The sequence below is a fragment of the Rhinatrema bivittatum genome, chromosome 1 (assembly GCF_901001135.1).
Source record: "Rhinatrema bivittatum chromosome 1, aRhiBiv1.1, whole genome shotgun sequence".
In the NCBI taxonomy this organism is placed as follows: domain Eukaryota; kingdom Metazoa; phylum Chordata; class Amphibia; order Gymnophiona; family Rhinatrematidae; genus Rhinatrema; species Rhinatrema bivittatum.
In genome coordinates this window covers 487172418-487199200 of record NC_042615.1, presented here as the reverse complement: position 1 = coordinate 487199200, position 26783 = coordinate 487172418, and the positions used below count along the sequence as shown (strand labels likewise).

The 26783-nt window shown below is 51.1% G+C and overlaps 1 protein-coding gene across 9 annotated transcripts in view; it reads right to left on the bottom strand.

Moving 5' to 3' along the window:
• HUWE1 (HECT, UBA and WWE domain containing E3 ubiquitin protein ligase 1) overlaps positions 1-26783 on the bottom strand; it is a 907188-nt gene that overhangs the window by 399314 nt on the left and 481091 nt on the right. For 8 of the 9 annotated variants that reach the window (XM_029607938.1, XM_029607967.1, XM_029607972.1 and 5 more), the window contains 2 exons: positions 13257-13424; positions 12991-13136 (listed from right to left, as the gene is read on the bottom strand). In XM_029607938.1, coding sequence (XP_029463798.1) covers positions 12991-13136; positions 13257-13424 — 314 coding nt within the window. The remainder of the gene's footprint in view (positions 1-12990; positions 13137-13256; positions 13425-26783) is intronic. The other variant, XM_029607952.1, reaches the window with a different exon arrangement.

The following is a 26783-nucleotide window of genomic DNA, read 5'->3' as shown; positions in this document are numbered from 1 at the left end:
TCTAACTAATGCGCTCTAACGCGTCCTTGTAGAGGAAGGCCTGCTTGTTGGTAGCAGAAGGTAATACAGTCCGCCAGCCAGGAGGACAGGGTCTGCTTGCCCATCGCAACTCCTAGTTTGGTCTTATCAAAAGAGACAAAAAGTTGGGTGGACTTCCTATGGGCTGTAGTGTGCTCAAAATAAAAAGCGAGCGCATCTTTACAGTCCAAGGAATGCAGTGCCCGCTCAACTGGATGTGAGTGAGGTTTTGGAAAAAAGGTAGGAAATATTATGGATTGATTTAAGTGGAAATCAAACACTACCTTTGGCAAAAATCTAGGGTGAGTGCGGAGCACAACACGATCGTGGAGAAATTTTGTATAAGGTGGGTATGTTACTAGTGCCTGTAGCTCACCGACTCTGCAAGCTGATGTTATAGCTACTAGAAATCGTTTCAAGTGAGATGTCTGAGCTCGCAGGAGTGTAGGGGCTCAAATGGAGGTCGCATGAGCTATGCTAGCACAGCATTGAGGTCCCATGCTGCAATTGGGGGGACGCAGTGGAGGCTTCAGCTGGAGTAAGCCTCTCAAAGCGCCCTACAAAGGGTTGCGCCAAATTTGGGGCATCTCCTATACCCATATGGTAAGCGGCTATGGCACTTATATGTACTCGGATGGAGGAAGTTTGTAAGCCAGACTCCGAGAGGTGCCAGAGGTAGTCTAGGAACCTTGTTGTAGGGCAGGAAAAGGGATCTATTTCCTTTGTCGTGCACCACAGAGAGAATCTTTTCCACTTAGAACGTTAAGATTTTCTAGTAGAAGGCTTCCTTGAAACTACGAGGACCTGGGGCACATCGTTAGAAAGGTCAACATAGTAACATAGTAATGACGGCAGAAAAAGACCAAAATGGTCCATCTAGTCTGCCCTGCAAGCTTCCCAAGGTAGTAACTGCCGCTCCACGCAGGTTACCCCCATGTTTCTCTTAAGGGTAGTAACTGCCACTCCATGCCGGTTTAGCTTTTTTATTTATTCCCATCCTCTAGCCTTTTAGGGATCCACAGTGTTTATCCCATGCCCCTTTGAAATCCTTCACAGTTTTTGTCTTCACCACTTCCGCCGGAAGGGCATTACAGGCATCCACCACCCTCTCAGTGAAGAAATATTTCCTGACATTGGTTCTAAGTCTTCCTCCCTGGAATTTTAAATCATGACCCCTAGTTCTACTAAATTGTTTCCAATAGAAAAGGTTTGTGGACGACCATGGATCATTAAAACCATTCAAATATCTGAAGGTCTGTATCATATCATCCCTGGCTCCTCCTCTCTTCCAGGGTATACATATTCAGGTTCCTCAACCTCTCCTCATAAGTCATTCGATGGAGACCACCCACCATTTTGGTCACCCTTCTCTGAACCGCCTCCCATCCTGTCTGTCTCCTTTGAGATACGGTCTCCAGAACTGAACAACCTTGCAGAATCAACATCCATGCCATCAAGAGACAGAGAATGGAGTTTCGGATGACGCAACAGTCCATTGTTCTGCATTATTAGAATTGGATCTGTGCCCAGGCGAATTGGTTGCTGGACCAAGAGGTCACGTAGGATGGGAAACCAAACTTCTCATGGCCAGTATGGGGCTACGAGGATCATTGTGCCCCAGTCTTGTTGTAGCTTCACGAGAGTCTTGCTGATGAGTGGAAGAGGAGGATATGCATATAGAAGACCTGTGTTCCACGGGTGGGTGAAGGCATCCCTCGGTGGTGACTCGAGGCTGTGGTGTAAAAAATAGAATCGATCTACTTTGAGGTTGTGAACAGATGCAAAGAGGTAGATGTGTGGGCGACTCCCACTGGTGGAAAATTGTGTTCGCTACAGTGGGATCTAGGGACCATTCATGGGGATGAAAGGTCTGGCTGAGACTGTCTGCCATCACATTGTTTATGCCTGCCAGCAGCATGGAATGAGAGAGCGCCCAGGCCCAGATCTGCGCCACCTCCTGGCATAGCAGGTAAGAGCCTGTGCCCCCTTGCTTGTTAAGATACCACATCGCTACCTGGTTGTCTGTTTGAATTAGGATTACCTTGTTGGATAGGCAATCCTGAAATGCGAATAGGGCATACCGTATCACCCGGAGCTCCAGAAAATGTATCTGGTGTTTCGCTTCCACCCTGGTCCAGGTTCCCTGGGTTTGTAAGTCATTGACATGGGCTCCCCAACCAAGGTTGGAGGCATCTGTAGTCAATGTGATCTGAGGAGTTGATGATTGGAAGGGTAGGCTTAACTGAAGATTGGACTCCTGCATACACCAAGCCAGTGAGTGGCAAAGCTGTCTGGTCACATGGACAGTATGTGACAGATCTTGGTGTGATTGGGACCACTGGGACTTTGAAGTCCATTGTGTTACTATCATGGCTAGTCGAGCCATTGGGGTCACGTGAACTGTAGATGCCATGTGTCCTAACAAGGTTAGCAGGTGATGAGCTGAAGTTGTCCGACGAGTCTGTACTGCTTTGGCCAATTTTGATATTGTGTGTGCTTAGTCCCTTGGGAGGAACGCTCTGGCTTGAATGGTGTTTAGATCTGCTCCGATGAACGAGAGGGTGCATGACTTGAGTCAGATGAGATTTGGGATAGTTTATGAGAAATCCCAATGACTGTAGTAGTCGTATGGCAAGACAGAGAGATTAAAGTACTACCTCCTTGGATGGATCCCTGAGTAGCCAATCGTCTAGATATGGGTAGACATGGATACTGCACTGCCTCAGGTAAGCTGCCAAGACTACCAGGCATTTCGTGAATACTCGGGGTGCTGATGCCAGCACTCGGTATTGGAAATGCCTGTGACCTACTATGAATCTGAGATATTTTCAATGAGGAGGAGATACGGTATAATGGGCATAAGCCTCCTGAAGATCTAGAGAGCAGAGCCAATCTCCCTTTTGCAGGAGAAGGAGCATGGTATCCAAGGTAACCCATCCTGAACCTTTCCTTGCAGAGGTGTTTATTTAGGGCACGAAGGTCCAATATAGGACGTATGCCACCCGACTTTTTTGGAATCAGAAAATAGAGTAGAACCCTTTTCCTCGCTGTAGTCGGGGAACCAGTTCCACGGCACTGGACTGTAGGAGGATCGAAGGTACTGCCTCGAGGAGTGGAGTATGTTCGGTTAGACTCCACGCCAGACGTAGTGGAGAGTCCGGTGGTAGTGTAAGGAAATTTAGATGGTAACCTTGGGCTACTATAGAAAGCAGAGTTGCTTACCTGTAACAGGTGTTCTCACAGGACAGCAGGATGTTAGTCCTCACATATGGGTGACATCAGAATAGAGCCCAATCACGGAACACCTTTGTCAAAGTTTCTAGAACTTTGACTGGCACCACTAAGCATGCCCAGCATAGTATCAACCCTGCATCCAGCAGGGGTCTCACTTCAGTCTAGTGTATAGTAAAAAGTACGTGCGAAAAATAAAATAATAAATCGCAAGCATACCCAACTCCGCGGGGTAGCGGGTGTGTTCCATGAGGACTAACATCCTGCTGTCCTGTGAGAACACCTGTTACAGGTAAGCAACTCTGCTTTCTCACAGGGCAAGCAGGATGGTAGTCCTCACATATGGGTGAATAGCGAGCTGAGGATGCCCGAGCAATGTACCAAAAGCACCTAAAGACGTGCAACAGGCACAACAAAAGGGGTGATTTTGGATAACGGACAGCCTGAAATTCCCAGCGGTCTGTTGGAAGGAAGTTGGTTATTAAGCTGAGAATAAATTGCGCAGAACAGACTGGCCAAAGATAGAATCTTGTGTGCCAACCTTGCCCAGGCAATATTGGGCTGCAAAGGTATGGCGAGAACTCCAAGTAGCAGCTCTGCAGATGTCAGCAAGATGTACAGACCGAAGGTGTGCTACAGACGTTGCCATTGCTCTGATAGAGTGTGTTTTGATGCGTCCCTGTAGCGGAAGGCCTGCATGTTGGTAGCAGAAGGAAATACAGTCCACCAGCCAGGAAGACAGGGTCTGTTTTCCCCACCGGGATTCCCAGTTTAATTTTATCAAAGACGACAAATAGCTGGGTGGACTTCTTATGGTCTGCAGTGCGTTCCAAATAGAAGGCTAGCACATGCTTACAGTCCAAAAAATGCAGAGCTCGCTCACCTGGATGTGAGTGGGGTTTTTGAAAGAAAGTTGGCAAAACTATAGATTGATTTAAATGGAATTCAGAGACTACTTTCGGCAGAAATGTAGGATAAGTGTGAAGGACCACCCAATCATGAAGAAATTTTGTGTAAGTGGGGTAAGTAACCAGTGCCTGCAGCTCGCTGATTCTGTAAGCAGAGGTCAAAGCAAGAAGGAAGAGCATCTTCCATGTGAGATACCGTAACTCGCAGGAATGCAGAGGCTCAAACGGAGGTTTCATGAGACGCGCTAAAACTACATTAAGGTCCCAAGCAGGGGCCGGGGGACGGAAAGGGGGCTTGAGGTGAAATAAGCCGTTCATAAAGCGCACTACCAAGGATTGTGTCGAAACAGAGACATCCTCTGTACCCATATGGAAGGCGGCCACTGCACTGACATGTACTCTAATAGAGGATGTTTGTAGACCCAACTCCGAGAAGTGCCAGAGGTAGTCTAAAAACTTCGTAGTGGGGCAGCTCAAGGGATCTAACTCCTTTGAAGTGCACCATAATGAAAATCTTTTCCATTTAGAGTGATAAGATTTGCTAGTAGAAGGCTTTCATGAAGCTAACAGGACCTGGGATACAGAGTCCGAGAGATTGAGAGGCCGCAAGATTAGGCTTTCAACATCCAAGCTGTCAGCGACAAGGACTGAAGGTTGGGATGGTGCAGTTGTCCGTTCTTCTAAGATATCAGAGACTGATCTGTGCCCAGGTGAATTTGCGGGGGGGGGGGAAAGGCATACACGAGACCTGTTGCCCAAGAGAGGGCGAAGGCATCCCTCGGTGGAGTTGTGTGACTGATGTAGAAAGCAGAATTTCTCAACCTTGCGATTGTGAGGCAACGCAAAGAGGTCGATGCTTGGATACCCCACTTCTGAAATATCTGATCCGCCACAACGGAGTTTCAAGGACTGCTCAGGGGCTGAAATGCACAACTGAGTTTGTCCGCTAGAACATTGTCCACGCCCGCCAGGTAGGTCGCTCTCAGTAGCATGGAATGAGAGAGAGCTAAAGCCCAAATTTGCTCTATTTCCTGACATAGGAGGTAGGAACCATTCCCTGCCCCCTGCTTGTTGATGTACCACATCGCTACTTGATTGTCTGTTTGGATTAGGATTGTTTTGTTGGATAAGCAATCCTGGAAGGTTAGAAGGGCATATCTGATCGCCCTGAACTCCAGAAAATGTTTCTGATGTTGCGCTTCTGCTGCAGACCAGGTTCCCTGAGTTTGCAGGTGGTTGACATGTGCTCCCCAACCTAGAGTGGAAGCATCGGAGCCTGAAATGGTAGCCCTTTGAGTAGGTGGGACTCTTGGATCCATCAAGCTAGTGATAGACGAAGCTGCCTGGTGACATGGACAATGTTGAACATTGAATGGTGGGCCTGGGATCACTGGGATTTTAATGTCCACTGCATTACTCGCATGGCAAGTCGAGCCATGGGGTGACATGTACAGAGGATGCCATATGTCCCAACAAGACGAGGACATGATGAGCAGTTGTGGTTCGGCGAGACTGTACAGTGCGTGCAAGCACTGCCAGCGTATGAGCTCGGTGCCTGGGAAGGAAAGCTTTTGCTTGGATGGTATCTAGATTTACGCCGATGAAGGAGGGGGGATTGAGACGGTATGAGATTGGACGTCTGATAATTGATTAGAAATCCCAAGGATAGTAGGAGCCGCACGGTAAGATGGAGGGAGTGAAGACCCGCCTCCGGAAACTGAGCACTCAGTAACCAGTCGTCGAGATAGGGATAGACGTGAGTGCCCAGTCTTAAGTATGTGGCTACTACTGCCAGGCATTTCATGAAGACATGAGGGGCCGATGCCAAGCTGAACGGAAGTACTCGGTACTGGAAGTGCTGGTTTCAGACAAGGAGCCGGAGGTACTTTCTGTGAGATAGGGTAATTGCTATGTGCATGTACGCGTCTTTTAGATCTAGAGAGCAAAGCCAATCCCCCTGTTGGAGAAGAGGGAGTAAAGAGCCTAAGGTTACCATCCTGAATTTCTCTTTTCGAAGATTTTGTTTAGGGCACGAAGGTCCAATATGGGGCAAATGCCTCCCGTCTTTTTCTGTATTAAGAAATATTGGGAGTAGAAGCCCTGTCCCCTTTGTGAGGAATTGGTTCTATGGCGTTGGACTGCAGGAGGGCAGCAACTTCCTCCTGCATGAGTTGAGAGTGGTTGGAGGAAGTCCACCCCAATTCGGGTGGAGAGTCCAATGGTATGGAGAGAAAGTTTAGATGGTAACCTTGAGCTACAACTGACTGGACCCACTGTTCTGTGGTGACTTTGAGCCACATGGTGATGAAGTGGCAGAGCCTGCCACCAACCGGCATGGGGGATGATGACAATCACTCTCTAGAAGGGAGTCAAAATCCCGAAGCAGGACCAGTAGAGCAGGTGGTTGCATCTTTTGAGGCATGGGCTGTCTAGGTGGAGCCTTTTGGTAGGGTCTAGAAGGACAAGACCGAGCTGGTGGAGGATAGTATCGTCATGCCTTTATAAGCAGATCTTTTGGCTTCTCTCCTGAACGGCCATTTAGAACAGGCAGAAAACTCGGCATGTACGGCTGAGAGCTATCGCAGTGTCTCATTATGATCCTTAAGTTGTGCAACAGTGTCTTGGATCTTCTCGCCAAACAGATTGTCCCCCGTACAGGGGAAATCTGCTAAGCGGTCTTGTACCTCTGGACGCAAATCAGAGGATTTCAGCCAGGCCCAGCTCCTTGCGCTTATTCCAGCTGCTGATAACCTGGAAGCCATATCAAAAATGTCGTAAGCTGACCTGACTTCATGCTTATCTGCAAAGCTTTTTTTGACAATGGAGTTCAGTTGATCCTGAAATTGATCCAGGAGAGACTCAAAATTCCTGTAACTGTTTGAATAAATTTCTATTGTATTGGGTCATATAAAGTTGATATGCCACAATACGAGAGATGAGCATTGAGCCATGAAAAACTCTACACCCAAAAATGTCCAGGAATTTTTGCTCCTTCCCTGGAGGTGCCGAAGAATAAGGCCTTGGACTCTTGGCCTTCTTCTGGGCAGACTCTACGACCACCGAATGATGAGCCAATTGTGTTTTTTGGAAACCAGGCGCCGACTGGACTAAATAGGTGGCATAAGTCTTGCGGATGGCCGGAGGGACCGAACCTGGATGCTCCCAGTTGCAGTGCAGAAGATCAAGCAGAACATCATGCACCGGGATGGACATTATTTTTTTCGGTGCGTCGACAAACTGAAGGACCTCCAGCATTTTGTGCCTGGAGTCTTCCTCAGTCTGAAGAGCAAAAGGTATAGTCTCTGACATTTCCTTAATAAAATTAATGAAGGAGTGGTCCTCCGGTGGAGACTTGCATCTCTCTTCAGGTGGCAAAGGCTCAGATGGGATATCGCCGGTGTCCTGGGAATCGGAGGAGTCATCGGTCCACGGTTGGTAAGGCTGATCCCCAGCCCCCAATGGTGGGTCAGATGGTAGAAAAGGACCTTCTCCCGCCGGAGGTCTGGGCACCGAGGGTATCGGTGCCAGCATTGGTGAAGGACGAAGAGGCACCGACTGCATCGGTGACCTCGGTGGATGCCTCTGTGGAAATGATCCAGAAGACCCTGGCACCGGTTCCAGCATCGATGAACCTTCCTCATCCAAGGAGAAATGAATGGGGGTCGAGAGACCGAGCGGCATCTGTGTTTTCCCCAGTGCCAATGGTAGAGCACCGATGAGGACATCCAGCTTGTCGAGGAGCGGAATAAGCATCGGTGGCATCAGTTCCGGAGCCGGTATGGGAACCGGTATCTGTGTCGATGGCTTCGGAAGGCCCTGGATGGCCTGTACCACTGCCTCTTGCACCATCCGGTGCAATTCCTCATGGAACGCTGGTGCGGCTAACATCAGGTCCAGAGTAGGAGGCATGGAGGGCATCGCCGGAGGGTCCACTGGTCCCAGTTGTCTCAGTTGCCGCCTCTCAAAAGCCATGCCGCAAGACAAAAGCGATCGACCTGGTCGAAAAATATGGGACCCTGACGAAGAAGACGCTGAAGGTGACCCAGACGAACTGGGCCGTCCACCACGAGGTTGACGAGATTGGCAAACCATGGTCGTTGTGGCCACTCCGGAGCTACCAGGATCACCATGCCACGATGTATCTCTACCCGACAGAGGACTTTTCTGATTAGGGGCCACGGAGGAAACACGTACAGTAGAATGTCCCTGGGCCAAGGAAAAACCAGAGCATCCACTCCTTCCACCCCGTGTTCCCGTCTGTGGCTGAAGAAGCGCAGAGCCTTCGCAGTCCGCTGTGTCGCCATTAGGTCGAGATGGGGGGGCCCCCCCCCCCCACCTGCGAACCAGTATCGACATTGCTTCCTCGGATAGTTCCCACTCTCCGGGGTCTATGTGTTGTCGGCTCAAGAAGTCCGCCTGCACATTGTCCACACCAGCGATGTGAGCGTTGTGAGGCGGGCTAGGAACTGCTCTGCCCGGGCCATGAGCTTGTCCGACTCTCGAGAGACGGGACGACTCTTTGTTCCTCCTTGCCGATTGATATACGCCACCGTAGTGGCGTTGTCGGACAGGATCCGCACTGCCTTGTGGCGCACCAAGGGAGGAAATCGTTTCAATGCTAGACAGACCGCCCTGGTTTCCAGGCGATTGATGGGCCATTTCGCCTGCTCCGCATTCCAAACGCCCTGGACCGACTGAGACTGACACACAGCCTCCCATCCGGCCAGGCTGGCATCCGTGGTCACCACCACCCAATGCAGCGTTTCCAAGTCCACCCCCTGAAGCAAATGAGGGAGATGGAGCCACCGATCCAGGCTGTGCACGGCAAAATCCGGTAGCGGCAAAAGGGCTTGAAACTCCCGAGACACCGGCTTCCATCTGGACAGCAACGCCCTCTGTAGCGGGCGCAAGTGATTAAAGGTCCAGGGGACCAAATCAATCGAGGATGCCATGGAACCCAGGACCTGTAGGTAATCCCACGCCGTGGGAATTTATAGGCCGAGAAGGCGTTGTACCTGGAACATGAGATTGAGTGCCCGGTCCCATTGAAGAAATACCCGGCCCAGGCGGGTATCGAAACGTGCTCCCAAGAAATCCAGTAACTGTGAGGGAACCAGGCAGGTCTTGGCAAAGTTTACCACTCAGCCGAGGGAGCTGAGGAGAGCCAACACCCTGTTGACCGACTGCCAACAGAGGTTCTTGGCCCAGGTTCCCATACCGACTGCCAACAGAGGTTCTCGGACTTCGCCCGGATGAGCCAGTCATCCAGGTAGGGATGAACCAAGATTCCCTCCCTCCAGAGTGCTGCTGCAACCACCACCATCACCTTGGTGAAGGTCTGCGGGGTGGTCGCCAGACCAAAGGGCAGAGCCTGAAACTGAAAATGCTGTCCCAGGATCTTGAACCGAAGAAATTGCTGTTGTTCCTGGTAAATGGGGATGTAGAGATAAGCCTCTGTGAGGTCCAGAGATGCTAGGAATTCTCCCACGCGTACCGCCGCGATGACTGAACGCAGAGTCTCCATCCGGAAGTGGGGAATCCTGAGGGCCTTGTTGACCGTCTTGAGGTCCAGGATCGGGCGGAAAGCATTGTCCTTTTTGGGAACCACGAAGTAGACGGAATAATGGCTGGACCCATGTTCCTCTGGAGGGACAGACCGGATGGCCTCGAGATCGAGCAGCCTGTTGAATGTCTGACGTACAATTTGCTGTTTCCATAGGGGTCCACAAGGCGAGAAGAGGAATCTGTATCTTAGGGGCCGTGCAAATTCTAACACGTAACCGTGTTTTACAATATCCAGCACCCACTGATCCGAAGTGATCTTGACCCACTCCTCGTAAAACCAGGAGAGGCGTCCCCCCACCCTGGGAACCAAGGGGTGGGTAAGGCTCCTTCATTGGGCAGCTTTTGGAGCTGCGCTCTGAAATGAACCCTCACGGGAGGATCTGCATCCCCGAAAGGGCTGAGACCAAGCCTGGGATCTGGATTGATGATGGCTTCTGGGCCGCTGGTCGGGAATGTCAGAAACGTCATTGTCCGCGAAATCGATTTCTGGAAGTGCTGAAAGATCTGGAGATCCGTGGTCCATCCTCTGGGAGCTTGTGCACTTTATTCTCCCCCAGGGAGTTGATGATTTGGTCTAAATCCTCGCTGAAGAGAAATTTGCCCTTAAAGGTAAGAGAGCCTAATCTAGCCTTGGAAGAAGAGTCTGCGGACCAATTGCACAGCCACAGGAGGCATCTAGCCGAAACAACTGAAACCATGGAACGTGCCAGGACCCACAGAAGATCGTACAGTGCGTCCGCACCATAGGCTATGACCGCCTCTAGGCATTCTGCTTGTTGGGCCTTCCTCTGGTGGGAGCTCTTGAGTACCGAGCAGCTGTTGGACCCAGCGCAAACCAGCTCTCTGCATGAGAGAACTACACACCACCGCCCAAACTCCCAAGGCAGATACCTCAAAGACGCGCTTGAGGTACACTTCCAATTTGCGATCCTGCAGATCATTCAAGGCGGTCCCACCCATGACCGGGATTGGTAGTCCTCTTTGTGACCACTGTCACCGCAGAATCCATCTTTGGCACCTTGAGGAGCTCCAGGACATCCTCCAGAAGGGGATAGAGCTTGTCCATGGCATGCCCCACTCTTAAACCTGACTCTGGAGCGTCCCAACTCCTTGGATATCAACTGTAGGAGCCGTGGATGAAGAGGAAAAGTCTTCGCTGGCGGACGTAACCCTGCCAGTACAGAATCCCCTTTGCAAGCTCCTGAATTATCCACCAAAGGATCTGGAGGCGCCTCAATATCCAATTCGGACAGTACATGGGGGTTAAGGTGCTCCAGCTCCTCCCCATGGAAAAGGCGCAGTACCCGAGGATCATCCCCTTCCAGTTGTGAGCCTGCGGCGGGATCAGCCGGATCCTGATTGGGATCCCCCGGAGAAGGGTCCTGAGGTCAGAATGGGATACTAAATGGACCTGGGAAGGCCCCTGAGGATCCCCAACATCCACACGAGTCACCTTAGGTGGAAAGGGGGACCGCCGTAGCACCATCCTGTTGATTCATGCGAGCTAAATAGGCCATGTGCATAAGGAGTACAAAATCAGCAGTAAACGCCGGGGGAGGGGGGGCACCCGGGTGAAGTGGAACCAAAACGGGCCCTGGGACCGCCCCCCTTGCGGGGATGTCCTCCGGCATCAATACAGACGGAGCCGGGAAGGAATCCCCCTGCGGGCTGCCATTTGAGTGCGCTTCTGCATCTTCTGCCAAAAACAAAATGGCCGCCGCTCCTGTGCTCGGCGCGAAGGGGGCCAACCCGCCGGACACGCGTCGCGTCTGCGACCTTGAGGCCAGTCGTTCCACAGCTCTCGAGGAGCCCTCTTCCCCTGGGGAGGCACCGAGAGCAAATCCCTTCGCGGGAGAGTGAGCATGCTCCCCCGAAGTCTGGCAGGAGCAGGTAAGACCGCCTAACCTCCGCTCCACAAAACGAAAAGCGCAACCGCCTGTTAGCGAGGTCAACAGGGACTGGCTGAGGAAAGCCGCGTCTCAGCCAGCACTGCCCCGAGGCAAAACTTCTCTGGGCAGCCGGTTGCAGTGCAGGGGGAGAGGCTGGACCACCAGGAAACTGCTACGCTAACAAAAACCTACCTGAGTTGCAAACCGGGTGAAAATACAAAACTTCCAGACCCTCAGGCAGTGATAGACAAGAACCTGTCAAGGAGTAAAGGCAAAATTTCCTTTTTTTTTTTTTTTTTATAGTTGATCCATTCAGAGGGAGAAGGAAATAGAGAGGGAAACCTAATAATTAAAATCTTCCCCAAAAATTCCAACCCCAAAATTTAAACTGTCACAAGAGCGAGACCGCAGGTTCTGCCTTCCTTCTGCTGGAGACAGAATACCTAAGGGACGCAGGGGGTGCGACTGGTTATCAGAGGGCGCCCTACAAGTTTTTCTCTGTCTCCATCTGCTGGAAGGGAGGCATAACCCACGGTCTGGACTGATCCGAGTACGTACAGGGAATAGGGGTTCCCAATCCCTGCTCATCCCCTGCCTGCGACTAGGGAGGATGGTCCCACCAGGACCTAACTACTCCCTGGAAGGCCACTTCATCCTTTGGACTTTTGTCTTCCTATCTTTTTTTTTTTTGAGAAAAGCTTGGGTCAGAACCACAGGTTTTGCACCAGCTCCATCTGCTGGAAACACAGAAATACTGAGTAGCAGCAGGTGGCACACCAGGTTAAGAGGGGATGCTCTTGACGTGTTTTTCTCTGTCTCCATCTGCTGGAAGGGAGGCAAAACCCAGCAGTCTGGACTGATCCGGGCACATACAGGGAAGTGGGCAATTAAGCATCACTCACCCATAGTTAGGCTTTGCTTAGTTATACATCCCAGAGCGCTACTGAAGCAGAAAACACCAAGATAAAAGAGTTTTCTGGATCGTGGGCAACAAAACAGCCCGCCCTGCTGAAACATCATCTCTGTGGGGCACTGCCAGTGCTGCTGTAGCAGATTAAGTCAGCTTCTGCAACCTCGGGAACAGTGGTAGTTTTGCCCACCTCAGTCTGTACTGGGCACTGTCAGAAGCAGATCACAAACACTGATCTATACCACTAAAAGCTAAAAGCACTTCAAGCCTCACAGCATCAGTTCAAAGGGGAAAATTAAAAAAAAAACAGGACAAAAAAGAAACTGCAATATCCTTTAAAACATATTTAAAGTAGTGAAGGAGGGAACTCTGGGATCAGACAGACATCATTCCCCGTGGTTCACCTGCACCCTTGCTTTAATTGATGTAAGAAGCTCCTGGAACACAGCTAAGAGGTTCATGAACTTACATTGATGGCAAAACCACTCTGTGCATCGAAATCACTGCCCTGACGTGTCAGGGGCCGATACTGCTGGTACACATCATCCCCCATATCCTGCAGGATCTGGCTCACCTCCTGATTCATTAACCCTGGTTTTGGCTCCAACTTCTCTGCTGAAAAGCAAAAAGGAATTTTCTCTAAGCTTTCCAAATAAATGTTCTCCAGTGAAAGCACACCTCGATGCACCTCCCTCTCCCTCAAATCCAGCAACATTAACTGTAGTCCACACTTACCTTCATCAGGTGCGTGATATGCCGCCAGAGCATTCAGCATGTCGTAAATCACCTCCTTGATAGTGTCAGGGATAACAGGAAGTGGAGAGGGTTTCACTGGTGTGGTCTTCACCAGCTGCACTGCATTTGGGCCTTTGATCCTCAAGTTTTCAAACTCATCATCTGAAGCTATAAAATGGAAACATTGGATCATACCAGAAAGGCCTAATTTGTTCTTCCCCTGCAGTGCTCTGTCTGACCACGAGCACAAGAACCTACTGTGCCTCAGTTGCCCCAACTGAAAGAAATCATTTGCTTACCTGTAACAGGTGTTCTCCCAGGACAGCAGGATGTTCGTCCTCACATATGGGTGACATCATCAGATGGAGCCCTGTCACGGAACACTTTTGTCAAAGTTTCTAGAACTTTGACCTGCACACTGAGCATACCCAGGATGCCACTAACCCTGCAGCCACTAGGAGTCCCCCTTCAGTCTCATTTGTAGCAAAAGTACGAGCGAAAAATAAAATAATAAAAAGTAAGCGAACCCAACTCTGCGGGATGGCAGGCGGGTTTCATGAGGACTAACATCCTGCTGTCCTAGGAGAACACCTGTTACAGGTAAGCAACTCTGCTTTCTCCCAGGACAAGCAGGATGGTAGTCCTCACATATGAGTGAATAGCAAGCTGCAGGCTGAGTCATACGTACGAGGCCAAGCAGCACCGAACATTTGCAACAGGCACAACAAATGGGGTGCTGTTGGCAAGGATGAGGCAGCCTGAAATTCACAGCGGGTCAACGAGTTGGGTTCCTACACTGGAAACAAATTTCTTAGGACAGACTGGCCAAAGACGGAATCCTGTCGTTCAGCCTTGTCCAGACAGTAGTGAGCTGCAAAGGCGTGGAGAGAGCTCCATGTCACAGCTCTGCAGATGTCAGCAAGCAGTACTGAACAGTAGTGTGCTACTGATGTTGCCATTGCTCTGACTGAGTGTGCCTTCACTTGTCCCTGTAGTGATTGACCTGCTTGCTGGTAACAGAATGCAATGCAGTCTGCCAACCAGTTTGACAGTGTTTGCTTGCCCACCACATTCCCAAGTTTGTTCTTATCAAAAGAGACAAAGAGTTGGGTGGACTTCCTGTGGTAGTGCGGTCTAAGTAAAACGCAAGAGTACGCTTACAGTCCAAGGTGTGCAGAGCTCGCTCACCTGGGTGAGCGTGAGGTATTGGAAAGAAAGTGGGCAAGACTATGGACTGATTTAAGTGGAAATCAGTTACCACCTTAGGAAGGAATTTCAGGCGAGTGCATAGAACCATCCGGTCATGGAGGAACCTTGTGTAGGGTGAGTAAGAACATAAGAGCTTGCCATACTGTGTCAGACCAAGGGTCCATCAAGCCCAGCATCCAGTTTCCAACAGTGGCCAATCCAGAACCAAAAACAGTCTATTCCATGCTACTGTTGCTAGTAATAGCTGCGGCTATTATCTAAGTCTATTTAATTAATAGCAGGTAATGGACTTTTCCACCAAGAACTTATTTAATCCTTTTTTTTTTTAAACACAGTTACACTAACTAGATCACATGAGCCTGTAAATCACTTATCCTGCGAGCAGACGTGATGGCTACTAGGAAAAGTACTTTCCATGTAAGGTATGTGAGTTCGCAGGTGTGCAAGGGCTCAAAAGGAGTGTGCATGAGCTGTGCAAGTACGACATTGAGGTCCCATGCCACGACCGGTGGCCGTAGAGGAGGCTTAAGCTGTAATAAGCCTCTCATGAAGCGACTCACCAGAGGTTGAGCCGTTATCAGGGCATCCCCTATTCCTTGATGGTAAGAAGAGATGGCACTAAGGTGCACTTGGATAGATGATGTCTGGAGACCAGATTCCAAGAAGTGCCAGAGATAATCTAACAGATTCAATGTGGGGCAAGAAAAGGAATCCAAGCCCTTCTGTGTGCGCCACAAGGTAAATCTCTTCCATTTAGAGTGGTTGGATTTCCACGTGAAAGGCTTCCGTGAAGCTACTAGGACTTGTGATACAACCACTCAACCTTTCAAGTGACGTATCATCATCCTTTCAACATCCAGGCCGTCAGAGAGAGGGCCTGGAGGTTCAGGTGGCGTAACTTGCCGAGATTCTGTGTTATGAGGTTGGGCGACGTGCCCTGGTGAATGGGGTCCTGGACAGAAAGGTCGAGAAGTATGGGAAACCAAATCTGGTGTGGCCAATAAGGGGCTATGAAAATCATTAAGCCCCAATCCTGTTGTAGCTTCACGAGAATCTTGCTTATTAGCGGAATCGGAGGATACGCATAAAGCAAGCCTTTGTTCCAGGGACAGATGAAGGCATTCCTGGCTGGTGCATGCCGGTCCCTGTGCAGGGAACAGAAGCATTCCACTTTGTGGTTCTGATTGGACGCAAAGAGGTCGATGGTCGGATGACCCCACCAGTGGAAGATTCTGCTCGCAACCGAGGGATCCAGAGACCATTCGTGGGGCTGGAAACGTCGGCTGAGGCAGTCTGCCAGTGCATTTTGAGTGCCCACTAGATAAGTGGCTCGCAGAAGAATGAAATGGGACAGGGCCCAGGCCCAAATCTGCACCGCCTCCTGGCAAAGCAGATAAGAGCCTGTGCCCCTGTTTGTTCAGGTACCACATTGCAACTTGGTTGTCTGTTTGAATCAGGACAACTTTGTTGGAGAGGGAATCCTGAAATGCATAAAGGGCGTACCGCATCGCTCGAAGCTCCAGAAAGTTGATTTGATGGGTCACTTCGGCTGTTGTCCAAGCCCCTTGAGTTTGAAGGCCTTGGATGTGGGCTCCTCAACCTAGGAAGCCGGTTGCTGGAAAGGAAGATCCACTTGTAAGTTGGCTTTGTGTGTCCACCATGCAAGGGACAGACAAAGCTGGCTAGTTATGTGTACCAGGGACAACAGCGGTTGAGTAGCTTGTCGCCACTGGGATTTTAGAGTCCATTGGGTCACTTATGGCAAGGCGTGCCATAGGGGTGACACAGACTGTTGATGCCATGTGGCCAAGTAACCTGAGTAGCTGGCCAGCTGAGGATCTTTTTCGACAGCGGATAAAGCTGGCAAGGTTGGACAGCGTAATCGCACGGTCGTTGGGAAAGAATGCTCTGGACAGTGTCGTGTCTAGATCTGCTCCTATAAAGGAGAAGATGAGACGTGTCAATTGGGATTTGGGGTAATTTATTAGAAATCCCAATGAGTTTAGAAGCCTTATGGTGAGACCGAGAAAGTCTAGGGCTCCTTGTTTTGACTGGCTTTTTATGAGCCAGTCGTCCAGGAATAGAAAAATGTATACGCCTCTGCTGTGTAACTGCGCAGCCACGACTGCCAGGCACTTCATAAAGACTTGAGGCGCCGAGGCTAAACCGAATGGTAGTACCTTGTATTGATAGTGACTGCGGCCCACCACGGATCACAGATATTTGCGATGAGGCAGGGATATCGCAATATGGGCGTATGCGTCTTGAAGGTCCAGAGAGCAGAGTCAATCCCCTTGTTGAAGTAGGGGAAGCATGGTGCCCAGGGATACCATCCTGAACCGTTCCTTGCGAAGAAATGTATTCAAGGCACGGAGGTCCAGAATAGGCCGGAGGCCGCCGGTCTTTTTTGGAATTAGGAAATATCTGGAGAACCACCCTTTTCCCTGCCGATTCAGTGGAACCAGTTCCACGGCTCTAACAGACAGAAGGGTTGAGAGCTCTGACTCGAGTTTTCCTGTGTGGTCGTCCCAGCTCCAGGATGGAATGGGTGGGGAAGGCAGGGGGTATTTTTGAAAGATTTAGACGGTTACCATGGGTTACGATGGACAGTACCCACTGGTCTGTAGTGACTGGATGCCAATATGTTGCTGCTCTCTGGAAAAAAAAAAATCAAAATCCAGACGCAGGGCCAGCTTGTGGAGCTGGCTGTGGTCTAGATGTTCTGGTTTGGCATGCGTGTCCCTTCTGAGGTGCCCGAGCCAGTCATGCATGGGATGCAGGAGGGGTAATATCTGCGTGGCCTGTAGAATTGTTTCTTGGGTTCTCTACGTATGACCCTGCGGGTTGTGAAGGGAACATCTGGGAAGACAGTTGACAACTGGCGCAGGGTCTCATGATGGTCCTTTAACTGGGCCACTGCATCCTGGATCTTATCCCCAAACAGGTTATCTCCGGTACACGGTAGATCTGCTAGTTTGTCCTGCACTTTGGGCGCAGGTCTGAGGCCTTAAGCCAGGCCCAGCGTCTAGCATTGATGACCGCTGCCGAGACTTTGGATGCTGTTTCAAAAGAGTCGTAGGCAGCTCTGACTTCGTGTTTACCTGCTTCCATTCCTTTTTGTAGGATGGAGGACAAAGTTTCTTGTTGTTGGGGCAACATCTCCACAAATTCCTGGCCTTGTTTCCAGAGATTTCTTGTATATAGGGTCATGTTGGCTGGAGAGGCAAAAACTCACAGTAAAAACTTTTTTAAATATATCCGAAGCAGAAAGCCTGTGAGGGAGTCAGTTGGACCGTTAGATGATCGAGGGGTTAAAGGGGCACTTAGAGAAGATAAGGCCATCGCGGAAAGATTAAATGATTTCTTTGCTTCGGTGTTTACTGAAGAGGATGTTGGGGAGGTACCCGTAATGGAGAAGGTTTTCATGGGTAATGATTCAGATGGACTGAATCAAATCACGGTGAACCTAGAAGATGTGGTAGGCCTGATTGACAAACTGAAGAGTAGTAAATCACCTGGACCGGATGGTATACACCCCAGAGTTCTGAAGGAACTAAAAAATGAAATTTCAGACCTATTAGTAAAAATTTGTAACTTATCATTAAAATCATCCATTGTACCTGAAGACTGGAGGATAGCAAATGTAACCCCAATATTTAAAAAGGGCTCCAGGGGCGATCCGGGAAACTACAGACCGGTTAGCCTGACTTCAGTGCCAGGAAAAATAGTGGAAAGTGTTCTAAACATCAAAATCACAGAACATATAGAAAGACATGGTTTAATGGAACAAAGTCAGCATGGCTTTACCCAGGGCAAGTCTTGCCTCTCAAATCTGCTTCACTTTTTTGAAGGAGTTAATAAACATGTGGATAAAGGTGAACCAGTAGATGTAGTATACTTGGATTTTCAGAAGGCGTTTGACAAAGTTCCTCATGAGAGGCTTCTAGGAAAAGTAAAAAGTCATGGGATAGGTGGCGATGTCCTTTCATGGATTGCAAACTGGCTAAAAGACAGGAAACAGAGAGTAGGATTAAATGGGCAATTTTCACAGTGGAAGGGAGTGGACAGTGGAGTGCCTCAGGGATCTGTATTGGGACCCTTACTGTTCAATATATTTATAAATGATCTGGAAAGAAATAAGACGAGTGAGATAATCAAATTTGCAGATGACACAAAATTGTTCAGAATAGTTAAATCACAAGCAGATTGTGATAAATTGCAGGAAGACCTTGTGAGACTGGAAAATTGGGCATCCAAATGGCAGATGAAATTTAATGTGGATAAGTGCAAGGTGATGCATATAGGGAAAAATAACCCATGCTATAATTACACAATGTTGGGTTCCATATTAGGTGCTACAACCCAGGAAAGAGATCTAGGTGTCATAGTGGATAACACACTGAAATCGTCGGTGCAGTGTGCTGCGGCAGTCCAAAAAGCAAACAGAATGTTGGGAATTATTAGAAAAGGAATGGTGAATAAAACGGAAAATGTCATAATGCCTCTGTATCGCTCCATGGTGAGACCGCACCTTGAATACTGTGTACAATTCTGGTCGCCGCATCTCAAAAAAGATATAATTGCGATGGAGAAGGTACAGAGAAGGGCTACCAAAATGATAGAGAGGATGGAACAGCTCCCCTATTAGGAAAGGCTGAAGAGGTTAGGGCTGTTCAGCTTGGAGAAGAGACAGTTGAGGGAGGATATGATAGAGGTCTTTAAGATCATGAGAGGTCTTGAACGAGTAGATGTGAATCGGTTATTTACTCTTTCGGATAGTAGAAAGACTAGGGGGCACTCCATGAAGTTAGCATGGGGCACATTTAAAACTAATCGGAGAAAGTTCTTTTTTACTCAACGCACAATTAAACTCTGGAATTTGTTGCCAGAGAATGTAGTTAGTGCAGTTAGTATAGCTGTGTTTAAAAAAGGATTGGATAAGTTCTTGGAGGAGAAGTCCACTACCTGCTATTAAGTTCACTTAGAGAATAGCCACTGCCATTAGCAATGGTTACATGGAATAGACTTAGTTTTTGGGTACTTGCCAGGTTCTTGTGGCCTGGATTGGCCACTGTTGGAAACAGGATGCTGGGCTTGATGGACCCTTTGTCTGACCCAGTATGGCATTTTCTTATGTTCTTATGTATAATTGATATGCTACAATTCGCGATATCAACATGGACCCTTGGAAAATTCTTCATCCCAGCGCATCCAATGCCTTCTGTTCCTTACCGGGAGGAGCAGAGGAATGTGGAGGTGATCGTTTAGCCTTTTTCTGAGCTGAATCCATGACTACAGAGTGATGGGGCAACAGACGTTTTTGAAAACCTGGGGCTTGCTGAAACAGGTGGGTAGCATCTGTCTTTTTATTGACTGGGGGTACCGTACCTGGATGTTCCCACAAGTGGTGCATGAGGTCCAAAAGAACTTCATGCACCGGTATAGACATTATTTCTTTTGGAGCATCTACAAATTGTAAGACCTCCAACATCTATCTTATGGCCACCATCTTCCTCCGTAACCAGTGAAAAAGGTATAGTCTCAGACATCTCTTTGACAAAACTGGCAAAGGAGAGGTCTACTGGAGGAGATCTTCGCCTTTCTTCTGGCGGCGAAGGCTCTGAAAGCAAGTCCTCGGACGTCCGTGATGAGTCATCTGAGGATGCATCGTCCCATGGATTATAAGGACTTTCTCCTTCTCCCAGTGGAGCTCCCGATGGAGGAAGCATGCCAAAGCAGAGAGGGCGGGAAGGCATCGATGTATGATGCCCTGTCATCGATAGAATCAGGGCAGATAAGGTGCGCTTGGGTACCGTAGCCACAATGGCCCGGGCATGGGCTCCAACATCGATGGTTCCCGTGAAGGGGTGTAGCCAGGGATCGATCCTTTCTCCTCCGAGGAACCCAGTACTGGAATTGGGACCTGTGGAGGCCTCGAAGGACAACTCGATGCCAGCGTTTCCAGTGGCAGAGGAGTCGATAAGGCACAGATGAGCAGTGCCATCATCGAGGAAGCCAGTTCTGGGCCCGGTATGGGGGCGACGCCGGCTGGAAGCCTCGTAAGGCTTTCAGCACTGCCTCTTGGACCATGCGATCCAATTCCTCCTGGGAAGCCGGCATGGGTGGTACAGCGATCGGGATAGGAGGCAGGCTAGACATCCCTGGAGCCTCCACAGGGGCCCGTGGAGGCTCAGTGCCCGGCATCAGTATCCAGTGGGGAACGCCTAGGGGTCCTCTGGTCCAGAGGAGTATGGGGGCTCCTCTCCACGGGCCCTCTTCACAGGCAGTTCGATAGAAGTTGATGCCACTGCGGTATCTATGCCAGCACCGGTCAGGGACGCCCATCTGTGCCGGTGTTTCCCTCGGTGCTCGGTCCGGTCTTTCCCCGGCACAGAGGACGATTGCGCTGATGTCTGTGATGGAGCCTGTGATGGACGGTCGCTCTGTCCACAGTGCTCCTGGCGAATAGTCTCCGAGGTCGATGGACCCTCCACAGTCTATGGCGCTTGAACTGGCATCGAAGGAGCAGTATATTTTGAAGCAAACTGCTCCATTTTGTCCAGGCGAGCGCAATGTAGTGATTACTTACCTGATAATCTCCTTTTCCTTAGTGTATGCAGATGGACTCAAAACAAGTGGGTATAGTGTGCTCGTGCTAGCAGTTGGAGACGGATCTGACGTCAGCACGGGTACATATACCCCCGCAGGAAGTGCAGCAGTTCAGTAATCTTCCTTGCAAAAGCTGTAGCTGACCGATCGATTAAATGAACAGGATTACCCTGACCGATTGATAGTAGCTGGAGACCGCCAGTGTTCTCAACCGGAAGGCGTCGACACCCGACAGGATGGATGGCCTATTATAAGAAAAACATGGCTTACCGTGAGTCGATGAATCCCCATGTATGCCGGCAGCCGGGCGGGATGCTGAGTCCATCTGCATACCCTAAGGAAAAGGAGATTATCAGGTAAGTAATCTCTACATTTCCTAGTGTGTAGCAGATGGACTCAAAACAAGTGGGATGTATAAAAGCTACTCCCGGACTGGACCGGAGGCTGTCCGAGGTCCGTTCAGGATTGCCCTCGCAAATGCTGTGTCCTCCATGGCCTGGACGTCCAGACGATAGAATCTGGAGAAGGTATGGAGGGAGGACCACGTCGCCGCTCTACATATTTCTGCCTGCGACAGCATCCTAGTTTCTGCCCAAGAGGCGCTTGCGCTCTGGTAGAGTGAGCCTTGACCCGTAGAGGCAGTGGTTTTCCCGCTTCTACGTAGGCTGCCTTGATAACTTCTTTGATCCAGCGGGCGATGGTTGCCCGTGAGGCCGCTTCCCCTTGCTTCTTCCCGCTGTGAAGGACGAACAGGTGGTCCGTCTTTCGTACTGCTTCTGACATTTCCAGGTATCTGGACAGCAGCCTGCAGATGTCGAGATGGCGTAGTGTTCGACCTTCTTCCAACTTCTTCAAACCTACCGTGGTAGGCAAGGATATGGTTTGGTTGAGGTGGAAGTGTGAGACTACTTTGGGTAAGAAGGAAGGAACCGTGCGAAGATGGATAGCCTCTGGAGTGATTCTGAGAAACGGATCACGGCAGGACAGTGCTTGTAGCTCTGAGATGCGGCGTGCTGAGCATACAGCCAGCAGGAACACCATCTTCAAGGTTAACAAACGGAGGGACAGGCCTTGAAGGGGTCTGAAGGCGTGTCCCGCTAGAAATTCCAAAACTAGGTTGAGGTTCCACAGGGGTACTGGCCACTTCAGTGGCGGGCGAATGTGTTTGACTCCTTTCAGGAAACGTGAAACATCTGGGTGTGTGGCGATGCTGTTGCCGTCACTCCGGGGACCGTAGCAGGATAGCGCTGCCACTTGAACCTTGATGGAATTGAGGGGCAGACCCTTCTGAAGGCCATCTTGCAGGAAATCCAAAATGATAGGGATTTTAGCGGCATGTGGATTGGTGCTGTGAGTTTCGCACCAGGCTTCAAATACTCTCCAGATCCTTTATATGTTAGTGATGTGGAGAACTTGCGTACTCAGAGGAGTGCATCTATTACCGGCCCCGAGTATCCTCTTTTCTTCAGTCTAGCCCTCTCAATGGCCAGACCGTAAGAGAGAATTGAGCTGGATCCTCGTGGAGGATGGGACCTTGCCGCAGCAGGTCCCTGTGTGGAGGCAGGGGAAATGGAGTACCTGCCAGTAGTCTTCTCATGTCTGCGTACCAGGGTCTTCTTGGCCAGTCCGGGGCCACTGGAAGAACTACGCCTCTGTGCCGCTGAATCTTGTGTATAATGGCGCCCAGCAGGGGCCATGGAGGAAAGGCATATATCAGGATCCCCTGAGGCCATGGCTGTACCAGGGCTTCGATCCCCTGGGACAGCGGATCCCGCCTGCGGCTGAAATATCTGGGTACTTGAGCGTTGGACCTGTCCACTAGTAGGTCCATGCCTGGCGTCCCCCACTGAACCACAATCATCTGGAAAGCTGTGGGCGACAGCTGCCATTCCCCTGGATTTAGGCTTTCTCTGCTGAGGAAGTCTGCCGTGGTGTTGTCCTTCCCGGCGATGTGGACGGCGGAGATGTCCCGGAGATTTGCTTCCGCCCAAGTCATCAGGGGGGCTATTTCTAGGGATACCTGTTGGCTTCGGGTTCCGCCCTGTCGGTTGATGTATGCCACCGTGGTGGCGTTGTCCGACATCACTCTGACCGCTCTGTTTCGAAGTCTGTGGGCAAATCGCAGGCACGCTAGCCTGACTGCCCGTGCCTCTAGTCGGTTGATGTTCCACCCCGACTCTTCTCTGTTCCACCGCCCTTGGGCGGTGAGTTCTTCGCAGTGTGCTCCCCATCCGTTCAGGCTGGCATCTGTCGTGAGCAGGGTCCAGGTTGGGGAGGACATTCTTGACCCCCGGCTCATGTGGCCGGGCTGCAACCACCACCGTATCTGATTCCGCACTCTGGCTGGTAGAGGTAGGTGTACGGTGTAGTTCTGTGATCGTGGGCTCCACCGAGACAGGAGGGTGCGTTGTAATGGTCTCATATGAGCCCGCGCCCATGGTATCACCTCCAGCGTGGATGCCATAAGGCCGAGGACCTGTAGGTAATCCCAAGCTGTGGGCCGGGTAGCGCTCAGCAGGGCCTGCAGACGATTCCGGAGCTTTGCTCCCCTCTTGGCGGTCAGGCTGATCTTGTCTTCCTGGGTGTCGAATCGGACTCCTAGGTATTCCAGCGACTGAGATGGCTGTAGGGAACTCTTGTTCAAGTTTACTACCCATCCTAGGCTTTCCAGAAGAGATATAACTCTGTTGGTTGCCTGGTGGCTCTCCTCCGGGGACTTTGCCCTGATCAGCCAATCGTCCAGGCAGGGATGGACGAGGATTCCTTCCTTCCTGAGTGACGCCGCCACTACTACTATGACCTTGGTAAAGGTTTGCGGTGCGGTGGCTAACCCGAAGGGTAAAGCTCGGAACTGGAAGTGTTGATTCAGGACTTTGAAGCGTAAATAGCGCTGGTGATCCCGATGGATTGGGATATGCAATTAGGCTTCCGACAGATCTAGGGATGTGAGAAACTCCCCTGGCTGTACTGCATTCTTGACAGACCGCAGGGTTTCCATGCGAAAGCTGGGGACGTATAGGTGTCGGTTGACTGACTTGAGGTCCAGGACAGGCCTGAAAGTGCCCTCCTTTTTGGGTACTATGAAATAAATGGAGTAATGCCCAGAATTTTCCTCCCATGCAGGCACTGGGATTATGGCTTTTAGGGATAGGAGCCTCCGCAAGGTAACTTCTAGTGCCGCCCTCTTGAGGGGTGAACAAGGAGATTCCACAAACTTGTCCGGCGGGAGCTGAAGAAAGTCCAGGTAATACCTTTCTCGGATGATGGCGAGGACCCACTGGTCCGAGGTAATCTCGACCCACCTGCGGTAGAAGAGGGTTAGCCTGCCCCTTATGGCTGCTACCCCCGGATGGGTCGGCTGATTGTCATTGTGGGGTGCGGCCGGGACCAAAGCCCGAGCCGGTTCTCCTCTTGTTGTGCTTAGTCCGAAAGGACTGGTTCCTGGCCTGAGAACGAGGTGTTTGGTAGCGAGCCCTGTAAGGGTTGAAGCGCTGAGAGTTTCTACCTCTGGATGGTCTAGGAAAAGGGTGCTAGGCCCTCCTAGACCTGTCTTCCGGTAGACGGGGTAATGAGAGGCACCCCATTTATTAGCCAATTTCTCGAGGTCACTGCCGAACAAGAGAGATCCCTTAAAGGGCATTCTCGTGAGGCGAGTCTTGGAGGAGGAGTCGGCCGACCAATTACGTAGCCAGAGGTGTCTTCTGGCTGCCACTGAGGATGATACTCCTTTGGCTGCTGTACGAACTAGGTCGGAGGCAGCGTCAGTGAGGAACGAGAGGGCTGATTCCATTTCTTCTCCCGGGGTGTTGTTCCTGGCTTGTGATAAACAGGAGCGTGTCGCCACGGTGCAGCAGGTCGCAATTCATAGGGACATGGCTGCCACCTCAAAGGCTTGTTTCAGAATGGCGTCCATGCGCCGGTCATGTGCATCCTTGAGGGCCACCCCTCCCTCCACCGGAATGGTAGTGCGCTTCACAATTGCGCTATGGCATCTACCATCGGGCACGCCAGCAGCTCCTTGGTTGCCGGGTCTAGGGGGTACATGCTAGACAAAGCCCGACCCCCTTTGAAGGAAGCGTCTGGCGCATTCCACTCCAGATCGATTAACTGCTGTGCTGCTTGTAGGAGGGGAAAATGGTGAGCCGTTGGATGCAGGCCCTCTAGCAGGGGGTTCATTCTGGATTCCCCTGGGGTGCCCTGGCCCGGTATAGCCAGCTCCGACAGGCATTGAGCGACCAGGTCTGGAAGATCCTCCTTAGGAAAGAGGGGAGTTCTCCCTCCTCGGGAGGGTCGCCATCTTCCTCAGAATAATCCGAGTCCCCATAAGTGGGGCTTCCGGGTGGCGGGTGGCCATGCGTAGGTCTTGAGGGTCCTGGGGCAGGGTCATCCGGTATGTATGGGTACGGACGGGGATTAGACTGCATCTTGACGAAAGCATGAATCCCCTTGAATAATTCCACCCAGGAGAGGGAAGCAGGTTCCAGCCGTAGGGGCACCAGGTCTATAGGGTTGCCTGGCTGCTCACTGTGGCCTGCTAGGTTCAGGGTGTTCCCTGAGGAACTGGCCGTCAAACTGGGCTGAGACCGGCCCTGGCCTGGAACTCCCAGGGCCTCTTCACATTGGGCACATAGGGAGTCTGTTTCCTCGCTCTGTGTGGCTCTGAGGTGGCATGCTGAGCAGAGGCCTAGAGCTCTTATGCCTGAGTCTGGAGGTGCTGGCTCTGCGGCCACATGGGCTCTCTTACGCTCCATCGCGTCTGAGCTCCTATCAATGAGCGCCTATAAGTGTGCGCTTAGCAACGTGCGCCTACACATCTTAATGTGCGCCTATGCACCTATGAACGTGCGCCCATCGACGTGTGCGTATCAATGTGCGCCTATGCTATCAACGTGCGCCTATCAGCGTGCGAGTATCACCAGCAATGGGCGCCCGAATCGTTTCGGGCGCCTAACATACACGCCCGTCGTCCCGCTTGGATCGAGGCGGCGAACCAGGGCTGGCGAGCAGGCAAAATGGCGACCTCCTTGGCGGGCTGCCACGTAGGCAGACCCTGCTAATCCTCGCTCTTCGGAGACCAGTAGGTAAAGATGTACGCCTTACCTTGTCTTCGGCGCTTCCCGGCTGCGACCCGGGCAGTCTCCGGCTGCGGGGGGAGAGGGTGATTACCGTCACCGCCGCGCTCGAGGAAGTGCTCCCGCTGCCTCTAAGCCGCGCCCGAACGTCGTCTCGCTCGGGGGCCAAGTCCTCACCGGGACCGAGGCTGCCTCTAAGCCGCGCCCGAGCCCTTCTCACACGGGGGCTAGGTCCCTGCCGCGATCCGGCCACCGGACCGAGGCACTCACCTCCGAGGGACCACGGAAATCACCTCGGGAAACTCAACTGGGGGAGAGACCCGAGGGTATCACCGCAGGAGTGCGGGGCTCGTCTTCAGGTAGGATTTCTTCTAAGAATTTAGTCGTTATAATTTGGAAAAACGCTCAGCGAGCGTAAGGTAGCTCCAAACTGCTTTGGAGACGGAAATTACTGAACTGATGCACTTCCTGCGGGGGTATATGTACCCTTGCTGACGTCAGATCCGTCTCCAACTGCTAGCACGAGCACACTATACCCACTTGTTTTGAGTCCATCTGCTACACGCTAGGAAACGGCCTTTGGGGGGGTCATTTGTGCACAACTAGGGCATCGACGAACGTCGTGCAAGGGGCCTAA